Source organism: Penicillium psychrosexuale (genome assembly GCF_028828465.1).
Source record: "Penicillium psychrosexuale strain IBT 29551 chromosome Unknown utg000003l, whole genome shotgun sequence".
Lineage (NCBI taxonomy): Eukaryota > Fungi > Ascomycota > Eurotiomycetes > Eurotiales > Aspergillaceae > Penicillium > Penicillium psychrosexuale.
The window spans coordinates 1,601,563-1,613,772 of record NW_026643188.1 but is presented as its reverse complement, the minus strand read 5'-3'; the positions used below and the strand labels follow the sequence as shown (position 1 = coordinate 1,613,772).

The 12,210-nt window shown below is 48.1% G+C and overlaps 6 protein-coding genes across 6 annotated transcripts; 2 read left to right on the top strand and 4 right to left on the bottom strand.

Annotated features, from left to right (window-relative positions):
* Positions 1-53: 53 nt before the first annotated feature.
* N7518_004545 (uncharacterized protein) lies at positions 54-1,649 on the bottom strand (the record flags this gene model as incomplete). The annotated part of the gene is made up of 1 exon (XM_057185472.1): positions 54-1,649. One exon carries the CDS (start codon positions 1,647-1,649, stop codon positions 54-56), a length of 1,596 nt encoding a protein of 531 aa, XP_057042242.1.
* A 905-nt stretch (positions 1,650-2,554) lies between these two features.
* On the bottom strand, positions 2,555-4,230 carry N7518_004544 (cytochrome P450; the record flags this gene model as incomplete). Its single annotated transcript, XM_057185471.1, has 5 exons — positions 2,555-2,705; positions 2,761-2,927; positions 2,984-3,298; positions 3,347-4,135; positions 4,180-4,230. The coding sequence occupies 5 exons, from the start codon at positions 4,228-4,230 to the stop codon at positions 2,555-2,557; spliced, it is 1,473 nt and encodes a 490-aa protein (XP_057042241.1).
* Positions 4,231-4,750: 520 nt separating this feature from the next.
* N7518_004543 (MFS transporter) lies at positions 4,751-6,339 on the top strand (the record flags this gene model as incomplete). The annotated part of the gene is made up of 3 exons (XM_057185470.1): positions 4,751-4,950; positions 4,998-5,454; positions 5,512-6,339. 3 exons carry the CDS (start codon positions 4,751-4,753, stop codon positions 6,337-6,339), a joined length of 1,485 nt encoding a protein of 494 aa, XP_057042240.1.
* A 244-nt stretch (positions 6,340-6,583) lies between these two features.
* N7518_004542 (annexin) lies at positions 6,584-7,932 on the bottom strand (the record flags this gene model as incomplete). Its single annotated transcript, XM_057185469.1, has 2 exons — positions 6,584-7,857; positions 7,914-7,932. 2 exons carry the CDS (start codon positions 7,930-7,932, stop codon positions 6,584-6,586), a joined length of 1,293 nt encoding a protein of 430 aa, XP_057042239.1.
* Positions 7,933-8,306: 374 nt separating this feature from the next.
* Positions 8,307-8,636, bottom strand: N7518_004541 (uncharacterized protein; the record flags this gene model as incomplete). Its single annotated transcript, XM_057185468.1, has 1 exon — positions 8,307-8,636. The coding sequence occupies one exon, from the start codon at positions 8,634-8,636 to the stop codon at positions 8,307-8,309; it is 330 nt and encodes a 109-aa protein (XP_057042238.1).
* A 978-nt stretch (positions 8,637-9,614) lies between these two features.
* Positions 9,615-10,897, top strand: N7518_004540 (Zn(II)2Cys6 transcription factor domain-containing protein; the record flags this gene model as incomplete). Its single annotated transcript, XM_057185467.1, has 2 exons — positions 9,615-9,695; positions 9,749-10,897. 2 exons carry the CDS (start codon positions 9,615-9,617, stop codon positions 10,895-10,897), a joined length of 1,230 nt encoding a protein of 409 aa, XP_057042237.1.
* Positions 10,898-12,210: the final 1,313 nt, after the last annotated feature.

Sequence of the window (12,210 nt, the reverse complement as noted above, 5' to 3'; positions counted from 1 at the left end):
TAAGAAGAGCCAAACCTTCAAACCTTTGGCTCGGAATCAACTGGGTAGCATACCTAACAAATAATTCCCAGTTTCTTAAGATCCATGAAATTGACGTTAGGCCGAGTATACTCTGCCTCGAAAAGGTCATAATTTATCCCGTATCCGCTTTTAGGGCTGCTTGTACTGTCTCCATTCAGGGGATTCTCTCCAGAGCCATAGAGAAAGGTTGCCACCTCGTGTGAAGAAAGCTTCACGAACCTCCCCGGCCATCTGCGTTGGCCTTCCATCGCGATTGTGACGGTCGGTTTCAGTGATTGATCTCTCTCGGTCCAACCCAGATCCTCTCGCATCCTCTCTAGTAGACCAGTCAAGCATAATTCATCAAAGGGGAACTCGATAAATTCCAAGTCAAGAGATCGTAATGAGGATGGTGCCAATTTGAGTATATCAATCAACTCCGACGTATCGATGCTGAAATTAGAGAGCCCCAAGTGAGACAGGTTCGGCCACTCCTTTAAAGGCAGAACCTCCTTTAGAGGTATAGGTGGATCCCTCATTGGAAAATGAGATCCATTGTTGAATGTAGTTGATAAATGGAGATGAGTCAATTCTTTGGCCAGGCTCACAGCTTGACGGAATAATCCGCTTTGGAATCCTGTCCAGTAACCACTGCTGCCAGTAAGTAAAGACAGATGAAGACGCTGGAAGCCTGGACGTTTCATGATGGCCGCAAATTGATTGCATTCCTCACACGGCTGGTCGAAAATTAAAAAGTTTAGTCCAGTGTGGAGTTGCTTGGAGTCGAATCTCAGCTCGGAAACATTATGCTTCTCAACCTGTGACAAAAGGCGAAGAACAATTCGAGCCCCTCTCCATAGCTCTTTGTAGTCATCGGTTACCTCTGACCACAGTAGCGGCTCGGCGACCTGAGAATCAACGGGATCATAGTGCCATCCTCGCGGAATCGGATAGTTGAATCCGTATGGAAATGCTCGGATCATAGGTGTCTCGTATAACGGAGTAAACAGCCAGCCATGTGCTGCAGGAGTAACAGTCACTCTTCTAAGCTGAGGGAATCGCTCTAGGCTGTACAAAAAGGCTTTTTCGTCGTCTTCGGATCTGATTACAGACCTCTGATCATCCAATAGTTGTTGATAATACTTCCAGCAGGCTTTCAACGGCATTTGGGCATCCAGCTGGTATTGACGTGCAATATGATCAGGTCGGTCCACGTCGCGGTATTTCCGATGCTTGATTATATAGCGGTTCTCTGCGCAATCCTCTGTGAACCAAATGGGACATTCCTCATTGGAGTTGATTTCCATACGTTCGGGTTCGATGATTGGGCGTACGGATTCCCATATCAACGGCGCGGATATAAACCGTGCGTCGTCCCAGATGATCTCCCTGATTTCGTGGCGAAACTTTGGATGGTCTGCTACCGCCCGAAAAACTTCGATATTCAACGAGTTGGCCGAAAGAAACGCACGTGCGGAGGAGAATGGTGAAATGTCGCTGAGGGCTTTACACGTCAAGCGCAAGGACTTGACATCTCTGTTTGGGAGAAAGGAAACAATGGATGAACTCAATTCAGGGGGGAAACGCAGAAACCACGGGCTTTGTGTTGCCATCCCAGACGAGGGGACTGGTGAAGTCCTTGGAGACATGTCAATGGGTCTAAAGGTGCGAAGTTGTAAAGATGTCAAATGTGGGTGAACCCTGCACTTAGAGAAAACCAAGTGCCCGGGGCAAAGCGGCCCAGGGACCGGTTTCCAGCTGAGCGGGACTACATCCGCAAATCACATACGAGATCTGCTGAGAGAATCTGGTTCTAAATACCTCGAACACAGAGTGATTCTGCACGCGACGGACTTTCAACCTTCATAAAAAAGAGAAAAGACCAGTTCGACAAGTTGAGGCAGAAAGACGAGCGGGCCCTCTGCAAATGGTCAGTTGGTCACGGATTCAATCCATTCGCCGCCCTCTCCGGCAGTATGCATTTTTCAGTGTGGTAATTTATACCAGATCGTACATGCCACCTAATTCCTACTTATTTCTATGGATAATAAACCGAGCTTTTTGGTTATTATTATTCTTAATCTCGAAACGTTGTATATATAGCCAAAATGTCTATTATAGCCTTACCCGTAGAATTAATCTTAAAGATATATAACCATTTGGATTATTAGGAATTAGTCACTCTGAGGTTATTATACCGCGTATTATATAAAAGCTTACTAGAGAATTTTATGAAGACCTTTTACCGAAAAATCTATTTTATTGTAATAAGCGAAAGTCTCTATAAACTAGAAGAATTATCGAAGTTAAATAGTCTCCGCAAGTATATTTAAGAGCTATAGATAATCCCTATAGTATTCGATAGCGCTAAAGGGCCCCTCGGTATAATATCTATATTATTAAAAAGCTGCCGGTAAGTTAAAGGTAACGAGCTGCCAGTGAGAGAGAGAGCAGAAGTAGAGGGAGGGGGTATCCGGAAGATCACCTGACTGAGTATCACTTGCCAAATAAGGATTCATCATTCAATCTATCTTCCTGCGTCTAATAAATAAGTCTATACCCGAGTCAAATGAACCTTCAGCGGACCCTTTTCCCACATCAGGAAGTTCCTCTGTTTAATCCAATCACTGGCTTCATCGGCAATCTCCATATCAAAGTTGAAGATAATCAAGGCAAGGATTAGACGCATCTCGCTATATGCAAGACTAGTGACACCGTTAGTATCGCCTGTTACTTGCGGTCATCTAGGTCAATACTTACTTCCTTCCAAGGCAATTTCTCGGTCCAGTATGGAATGGTTGCAATACCTCTCGACGATCGTCTGCAAATGATGGATCACCCAGGAACCTCTCTGGGTGGTATGTGTTGGGGTCTTTGAAATACTCTTCGCGCCGGTAAAGTGCCCATTGATGAATGGAAACAAAAGTCTTCAAAACACCGTCAGCAGACATCAATATGTAGTATTCACGCCAATGAGACTCACGTTTGCTGGAATATATTCGCCCAAAACTTCCGCACCGGCCTCAGGACATACACGGGGAAGACCGTTTGCAATGGGCGGATACATGCGCATTGCCTCGTCGAGACATGCAAGCATGTAGGGCAACATGTTAACAGAGATCAGGTTGATCTCTTCCTGGCTTTGGAACACAGTACGCACTTCCTCTTTCAACTTCTGATAGGCAGTGCGATTCGTGAGGAGGAGGTAAGTGACCCCGCTCAATAATGAGGCCGTGGTCTCGGAACCACCGATAATGAGGATTTCAGCATTTGCGACGAGTTCCTCAATGCTCAGGTTCTGACAATGGTCAGTTGTATTCTGAACGGAAATTAGTTAAATACTCACCAATTCCTCTCTCTTTCTCAGAAGTCCCTCAATCAAGTCGGGTCGACCCTCTTCCTTTTCAATCCGACGCATCATCTTCTGTTCGGTGAGTTGCTTATGTTTCTCGTGGGCCTCTTGCATTGAAGCAGGCACCATCGATAGTAGCGTCCGCTTCACAAGTGGATAGAAAGAGAGAGCTTGCAGGATAATTCCAAGCCGGCCGGCGTCGAAAATCCCCTTGATCCATCCGTCAAGGTTTGATCCCTGAAGACAGCCAAATGGTTCACCAAATGCCAGATCTCCAATGATATCGAAAGTGGTATAGTTATACCAATCAGAAAGAATCACCGGACTACCAGACTCGCAAAACTCATGTAATCGGTAAAGCAACATATCAGCATAACCACGAATCATTGGTTCCTGCTCTCGCATTGCCTTTTCAGAGAAACCGTGAGCCATTTGTCGGCGGAGACGTCCATGTTGCTCTCTGCTTTCGTTGACTACATGTGACGGTTGGTCTTCAACCGCACGGTAGAACCAATCTGCCTTTGAGAATTCAGTTTTCCCTTTATGGTGGCCCATAATATCTTGCCAGGCATCGGGGTGGGAGAAGGCCAGCTCATCCGGAGCAATACGGACAATGTTACCATATTGCTGATGCATCTCGAGCATGTCAAAGGGAAGGGTTCCCCGAATAGACCGGTAGACGTATGGTAGTCGTGATATTTTGTGTTCCAACGGCCCCGGAAACCGGCTCAAAGGGTGAAAATACACATTGTAGATCACTTTAGAGGCAAGATATAGTATAGCCTAAACGCATTAGAAAAGAAGTCAAAAGGCATCGTATGACATACCGTAAAGAGCCCCGTTAACAGCACCTGTTGCACGTTGAAAATGATTCCCATTCTGTCTCATATTCACTAATAGGTTATTTCAGAGTCCGATGCGACATGGGGGTCTTGACTCTTATATGTGCAGGTCTTGACCCACCGAGGTAGGTCGTCATGTTGATCGGGGACGCGTTGATCGTGGATACGCTGATCGTAGATAATGATACTCCTATAATAATGCCATCTTCAAGCACAACGACCAAGCTTAATTGGTTCATCCTAGCGCCAATGAGAACCCGAATCCCATCAGCCACCACGTCAAACCCTCATACGAATCCGAACCCGAACCCGAACCCGAGTTTAGATCGTCCGACGTCAGCCAATGGACCCCACGAGATGTACGAATCCGAAGTCTCTCGGGCTAAAACGTGGGGATTTAATTTAGTATATGCACCCTTTGATAGGCGAACGGATATGGAAAGTCCCGTGGCAATTATGCATCTCTTGCATATGACAGACTTGAAATCATTCAAAAGCCCGCCAGCGCACGCCCAAGAGCCCATCTGTCTGGCTTTGTCTTCACAGTGCACTCGACATGGACACAAAACCACTAGATCCTGAAGCGCAATCTATCGCATTGACAACTGAGAAATCTAACGAACACACGGCGGATATGTCCGAATATGATGTCTTCTGGGAAGAGCCAGCCAGCGAGGACCCAGAGAATCCGATGAACTGGAGTTCTGGACGCAAATGGACTATTATTGGGATGGTTTCTTTCATCACTTTTTTGACGTGAGTACTTATACTTCTGGTATAGACCAAAATACTGACAACGCTAGTCCCCTCGCCTCTTCGATGTTCGCGCCGGGTATCACACAAGTCCTCGAAGACTTCGGTACAACATCTAATCTCCTCTCGTCTTTCGTCGTCTCGGTTTACGTGCTAGGATTCGCCTTCGGCCCTCTGGTTGTCGCACCGGTCAGCGAGTATAGCGGCCGCACATGGGTCTACAATGTTTGCAATGTGCTGTTCGTGATATTCAATATCGCCAGTGCGGTTGCTCCCAATATGGCGTCCTTGGTGGTTTTCCGATTCCTCGACGGGTTTGCGGGTGTCGCTGCCATCACATGTGGTAGTGGTACCATTGCAGATCTTGTGCCGAGAGAGAAACGAGGCCAAGCGATGGCTATTTGGTCTCTGGGACCCCTGTTCGGTCCAATCATTGGCCCCGTCGTGGGTGGGTTCCTCGTCGAGGCGACAAATTGGCGATGGGTGTTTTGGGTTCTTTCCATTACGGTAAGAAAGACAATATCAGGTTAAAGGGGTCTATCTCATTTCTAACTATTTTTTCAGGGTGGAGTCGCATCGATCATCTTCTTTTTCGCCGTGCCTGAGACATATGCCCCAATCCTCCTTGAGCGGAAAGCTGCTCGACTGCAAAAGTCAACAGGAGATACGGCATATAAATCTCGTTTGGACACCGGAGTCCCCCCAAAACAGCTCTTCCTACGGAGTCTCATTCGTCCATCTAAAATGCTCATTCTGTCCCCAATAGTGGCATTAATGTCCAGCTATATTGCCGTTCTTTACGGCTTCCTCTACATCCTCTTCACAACATTCACACTTGTCTTTGAGGGTCAGTATGGTTTCTCTGCCAGCGCCAGCGGCCTCTCATTCCTGGGAAGCGGAGTGGGAATGTTACTTGGTCTTGCCTACGTGGGCACGTTGAGTGATCGCAAAATCAAAATCAAACTCGCGCGCAAGGAGACACCTATCCCCGAGGACCGACTTCCCTTGTACCTTACCATACCTGGGTCATTAGCCATCCCAGCAGGTCTCTTTATCTATGGATGGTCGACGGATAAAGTGGTCCATTGGATCGTTCCCGAGATTGGGAATGCTGCTACTGGTTTCGGGATGATCGTTATATTGATGTGTGTTCAGACATATCTGGTAGATGCTTTCCTTGCGCATGCTGCAAGTGCTGTGGCTGCTTGCACTGTTCTGCGAAGCTTGCTTGGGGCTCTTCTTCCTTTATGTGGATTGCAAATGTACGAGAAACTTGGCCTCGGGTGGGGAAATAGTTTGCTGGCATTCCTTGCTTTGGCAATGGCGCCTATACCGATTTTGTTCCAAACTTGGGGAGAAAGGCTGCGGACGAAGTGGACTATTAACTTGTAAATATCTGGGTCTCTAGACCATTAATCTAATTTACGCAAATACAATGGTTCCGAAGATGGCCAAAGGAGAATATAATATATTTAACTTCTCGTACTGTATGTAGCACATCACTATCTGTCTCGCGTAACACATTCCTCATGTCAGATCATGGTATCTCAGAATAAATATAACCATCATGAACAAAGGAAAAGGTCATAAATGTACAGGAATAAAAAAAGGAAAGAAAAAGAAAAGAAAAGGCCTTCTACTCAAGAAGGGCAACCATCAATCGCTGGTAATCACCAGAAGTCTCTCCGCGGACGCGGTCAATCAAGCTCTTCCCGAACTTGTGTTGATAAGCGCGCTTAACCATCTCCTTGTGATTGCGATTCCAGTGGACCCGAACTACACGGACAATAAGGCGCTCATCCTTGGTGCCCATGCCGCTCATGGATTGCTCGAGTAGGATAGCATCACGCATGGCAGGATCCGTAGCCGTGCGGAGCATCAGAAGCAGGGCATCTTCCATATGACCCGAGAATGCCTTCTCAATATGCTTCTCGAGAGAGATATGGTAGCGTGACTCGAAAGTCTGGCTGATAGCGCGGAGTTCGGCATTGGACGCCTGGGCAAAGATTGCGCAAACCTCTGTGACGTTCTTCCCTTGCAGGGAACGAACATCAGTCTCGATGGTTTGCGGGTTGATAGGGGTAGACTCTTCATGGCGAGCAGCACGAAGGACAATGGCGAACAGAGTGGACGTCTTGAAAGAGAGATCGCCTTCGACATCTTTAGAAAGCGAACGCCTGTGTCGCATTTCATAGGCGGTCCGGATAGCATTCATATCAGCATTGGACCGGCCGAGCAGGATCTCATTGAGTAACCACTCCTTCGTGCCAGCACCATCGATTGCCGAGTGCAAGTTGTCGACATCATTCATAAGCGGTCCATCCAGCACGGCAAGTAGGCCATCGCCGAAGTACCCGCTGGTCTCAGACTTGACATCCTTGAACAGATCGCGGCCAAGGTGCTTGGAGTATGTGTCGCGGACAGCGGCCATCTGGAGCGGATCGAGTGGCGCGAGGACTGCAATCAAAGCCTTCTCATCTGTGCCGAAGCCCTTCATTGCTTTGCGAAGCGCATCTGCTTGGGGCCGGAACTCGCCTGGTGCTAGTTGACCAGGGATGTAGCCGGGAGACGGTTGTGACGGAATACCCTGGGGCGGAAAACCGCCGCCGGGAGGTGGTGCGCCGTATCCAACGGGTGGTTGGCCGGGAGGGGCATAGCCATGTGGCTGCTGGCCATATGGGGGTTGCGCGGGCGGCGCATGGTGTCCGTGGGGTTGAGGAGGTGGCGCGCCGTAAGGAGCTCCCTGCGGAGGAGGCGCACCGTAGTGGCCTTGCTGGGGTGGAGGATAATGTCCCTGCTGAGGCGGGGGATAGTGGCCCTGTGGGGGAGGGGCACCATAGGGCTGCTGATAGCCCCCCTGAGGCGGGCCTTGTTGTCCGTATTGGGGCGCGTATCCTCCATACGGAGGTTCTATTGACTGAGTTAGCTCCTGTCAAAACTGGAAATGTATTTGAAATGCCACTCACGGTTAGGTTGGTAAGACATGGTAGACTGCGGGTCGTTGTATGCAGGTCATAAATGGTCCGGGCTGAGGGTTGAGGGGCTGTTTATATGCCGGCAGCTCGGTTCGAGTGTGGCGCAGTAAGGTGGGGGCGTTCACAGCCCTGCCGGCTTTCTAGAATTGTTGACGTCTGCCAATCTTCACGAGTGGAGGACGTTTCGTATTCAGGGTTCGACCTTGTGGGTTCTAATTAAAGAGATTGTTGTTGCCTTACTGCCAAGTTTGATAGCCTCGGTCCACTATACTGATGCTAAGTGGACATCGTTTCACTTCTAACCCCTTGATTCATCATCCTCTGATTCATTTCAATCCAACATTGCAAGTTCTCTCAAATATTCAAAAGTCATGACTCAGCAAATCACAACTTCAACCATTTCCCTCCACCGCCGACAATGATCGCTTTCTTCATCTCGCCATCGCTAAATGGCATATCAAAACCGCCTGTGATTGCAACCCCATTCTTGAGCCTGAGTTCAATCTGGTCTTTTTCTATGGGCAGCTTTTCGAATTCTTCAGATTCTTTGTGTAACTGGTCGGCTGACTCATAGGTGACGTCGGCATTGGGAAGGGAGAAAGACTGCCCGAAGCCAGTCAAGTTGCCCACGAAAATATACTGAGCGCCTTCAACTTCAAATTGACCAAGGACTCGTCCTTTGTCGCTTGTCAGGCTTCCAGTTCCTTGAGGCATCTATGAGTTGATCAGTATGCGCTAGCGCTACTCAGAGTGCCAAGTACTTACTGTGGGAGATCTTGCCAGATATTCGCTGATATTGGGTTTGATGCTACGAATGTATGTGCTCATTCGGTCATTTAAAGAGACCGAGCAAGAAGAGCGGTCAGTTATCAGGGTTCAAGACAGGATACCGTGCAGTGCGCCCGATGTCATGCATGCAGGCCAAGTGGAGAGCCGTGCTCGACCTATGTTATGAGGGCGGATTGTCTTATCGAGACACGTTACATATGCAAGGAGGTGCAGCATACCAGAGATGCGGGGCTACGTAATAGGACGGGACTTCGACCGTTTTGTCCGGCCGCAGGCTCTAGATGTAAAAGTCAAAGACGGTTGCGGACAACATTATGTAAAACAGCATGGTTATCAACATTACTGCGATCTAGATGTTCAAGATTTGATTGACTCGAAATAATTTGAACAAGTTCCTTTTGGGAAATGGTTTATCATTCGATGAAATATATATCTACACATAGATATACTTAAATCTAGATAGTTAATACTAATAGTCTTTTACTGAGTATCATTTTGAAAATCGTATATGTTATTCTATTATTCTCGTGGACTGCTTTGTTTCTTTCGATGACCTTCACGACTGTGACTTGAATATTCTTTCATTTGAGCAGAGAAATATCCCTCTCTCTATATATGGGTCCTTCGAGCCGGTCAGATTTATTCCAGCTCATACACAGCATAACTAATTATGCTTCTTTCTAATTATAAAGATCGTGAGGTCCATACTAAGAATACACCCATGGATGCTTCGCCCCCACCAAAATGATAGCGCTAACCGGATTCGGCTAGCGCAGCCCCCAGCATCTGAGACGCCTCCGTAAAACCACGGAATATTGGCCTCCTATATTCCATCTCAATGGTGCAATACATGTTAGATGCCTCGCGGGGTCTATACATTCATAGTATCTGCTAGTGATTGAAATGGCCACATTGCCTCCAGGCCGCCGTTCGCACCGGAAATCGCGATCTGGGTGCCTACAATGCAAAAAGCGAAAAGTCAAGGTGAGAGATTCACCAATGTTCCTATTGCGCTCTAGCTTATAATTCTGTATCAGTGTGACGAAAACCAGCCACATTGCCGAAATTGTGAGAAGCACGGGGTGGTTTGTTCCTTTACCAGTGCCTCGACTGTGCTTTCCACACCAGCGAACTCAGCAGAGTCACCCGTGTCACTATCTGGCCCAGAGAGCACTACATCTGGAAAAACTCGTGCCCTAGCACAAGTCTCCCAAGTCTTACCAAGCCTGTCCTCATTAGGACCATTCCCTTCCACATTGGCTGTTTTTGACCTGGAACTGTTGCATCACTGGACAACGTCAACCTGTTACACACTATCGCGCAGTCCCACTGTGCAAACTGTCTGGTGCAATGAAGCACCTCGAATCGGCTTTGCAACGCCGCCAGTATTGCACACCTTGCTAGCATTTTCTGCGCTACATCTAGCTCGCTCCGACGAATCTCGACGTGCAGCCTGCCTCGCTCACGCACAGATGCACCACAGCACCGCCGTGAGAGAGATGATCCCGCTTGTCTCACCGCTCGCACGAGAAAACGGCTCTGCACTTTTCATTTTCTCCTCTTTAACGTGCATGTTCTCCTGCGCCAAGCCATCGGAAGAAGGCGATTTCCTGGTCCTGTTTGAGCGCGGCAATCTATCAGAGTGGGCCCGTCTTTTCCGAGGGACAACGACTGTTATCCGTACCGGCGGCGAGGATCTTCGTACCGGGAGGCTGGCACCGATCTTCACGAATGGAGCTTATCTAGCTGCTGCCCATCGCTCGCCACAGGCCCTTGAGCAAGGCAAGCCGCATGTGTGGGAGTTGCAGCAAATGATATGGAGGGAGTGCGCGGCTGACCCACCACTCCGGGCGATCTACCAAGAGGCTTTAGATGAACTTGCCCGAACATTGGGCCTAGCTATAAGACCTGGCATCATGCGGAGGCTCGAGACCGCGGATATCTTCCGATGGCTGCTCGATGTCTCGGATGAATATTTAAATCTCCTGCGCCAGGAAGCACCGATTGCACTCATTATCTTTGCTCATTGGTGCGCATCTATTCGTCAGATCGAGTGGATGTGGTGGATGGAAGGTCTAAGCTCGCGCCTTATGACCCAATTATACTCTGTATTAGATCCGAAATATCGAGATTGGCTTTCATGGCCACAAGAGATTATTAATAGGAGCCATGAACAGACAGGTTGAATCAGAGTTACAATTACAAAAGTTTGGATAGCCCATACCCTCTACGGTTGAAAAACGAATGGTGGCGCACGCTGGCCAAGTGCGTCCGGGTCTTCACCATCACGTCCCGGCCGTTGTGCCGCTAAGATTTGATCACCATGTCGTCAGGGTTCCATTTGACTCCTTGATCCTGGCGTATCTTGATCAGGCTAAGCGGGTTGAATCTGTTTCCTGGCTTATATTCACGTAACTCGTAGCTCATGTTTGGATTGGTAGGATAATGTCTCTATGACCTTTAGCTACCGCTTATTATCCGGCGCTTGAGTCCTACCCGATGGCTGTTCCTGGTTTATATGTCTAGAAGGTAACAAAGAGCTCTCTATCTATACAAATATACTAGGAAGACCCTAAATCTAGTATCTAGTCGAGTCCGTTCTAAGTGGCCGTATCAGCTTATTTAAGGTTGCTAATCTACTTAACCCTTCCTTTATCTTCTGCGATTACTATCCCTCCGAAATAGTAAGTTCCTTTATTAGCGGTTGCTAACGTGGTAATAGCGTTAAAGTTTACTTATTGGGTTCATTTAGTAGGCTTTCCGCTAACTTCCTGACTATTATTTTCGTGAAATTGTTACGATGTTTTCTAGTACTATAGGCCTGTATTTCTCCTTATCGCAGGGGACCGTATCCTCTTCCTCAAATAGCTCCTCTGTCTCCTCGCCTGGATCCTCCCCGGAGACGTCACGGGGATGAGTGTGTATATGGATGCAATGTTGGTATGTAGCGGTGAATGAGGGAAATCGGGTACCGTCTCGCTCGAGTAGTTCCTCGATTGCACGGAAGGGATGGTGGAGCATCAACTTGACCCGGCTAAAGCCTTCGGCCTAATTGAGCGAACGGTGGACGGGATAGTATAGTAATACTCGCTGTTTGGCCCCACGGGATCCTCGAACTGTATACCCAGTCGTAGGAATAAGGGAGCAATGCTGCGTTCCAAAAGAACAGCCCTACTGGTAGATGGCCTTCTGTGATAGGCTCTACTGGTTTAGGTAGTTTAGACCGTTGACGGCGGAGAGGAGATTGAGGAGGTGCTGGATGTGTCTCTGCCACAAAAATTACCCCGGAGCACCGAGAACACGGTCAAACTTGCCAGCAACAGCTGTAACCGAAACCGCGGACCACTGTTCGAGAATTAGAAGAAGGCAATTAGCTAGGAGATAAGTAAACCAACGAATGAATGTAAGGTGAGGAACGTATGGTTTCACTAAAGTATTGCCAGATAGTAAAGCAGGTAGTATGGATAGGTAGTCATCGTTGGTATGCTTTAGAAAGGAG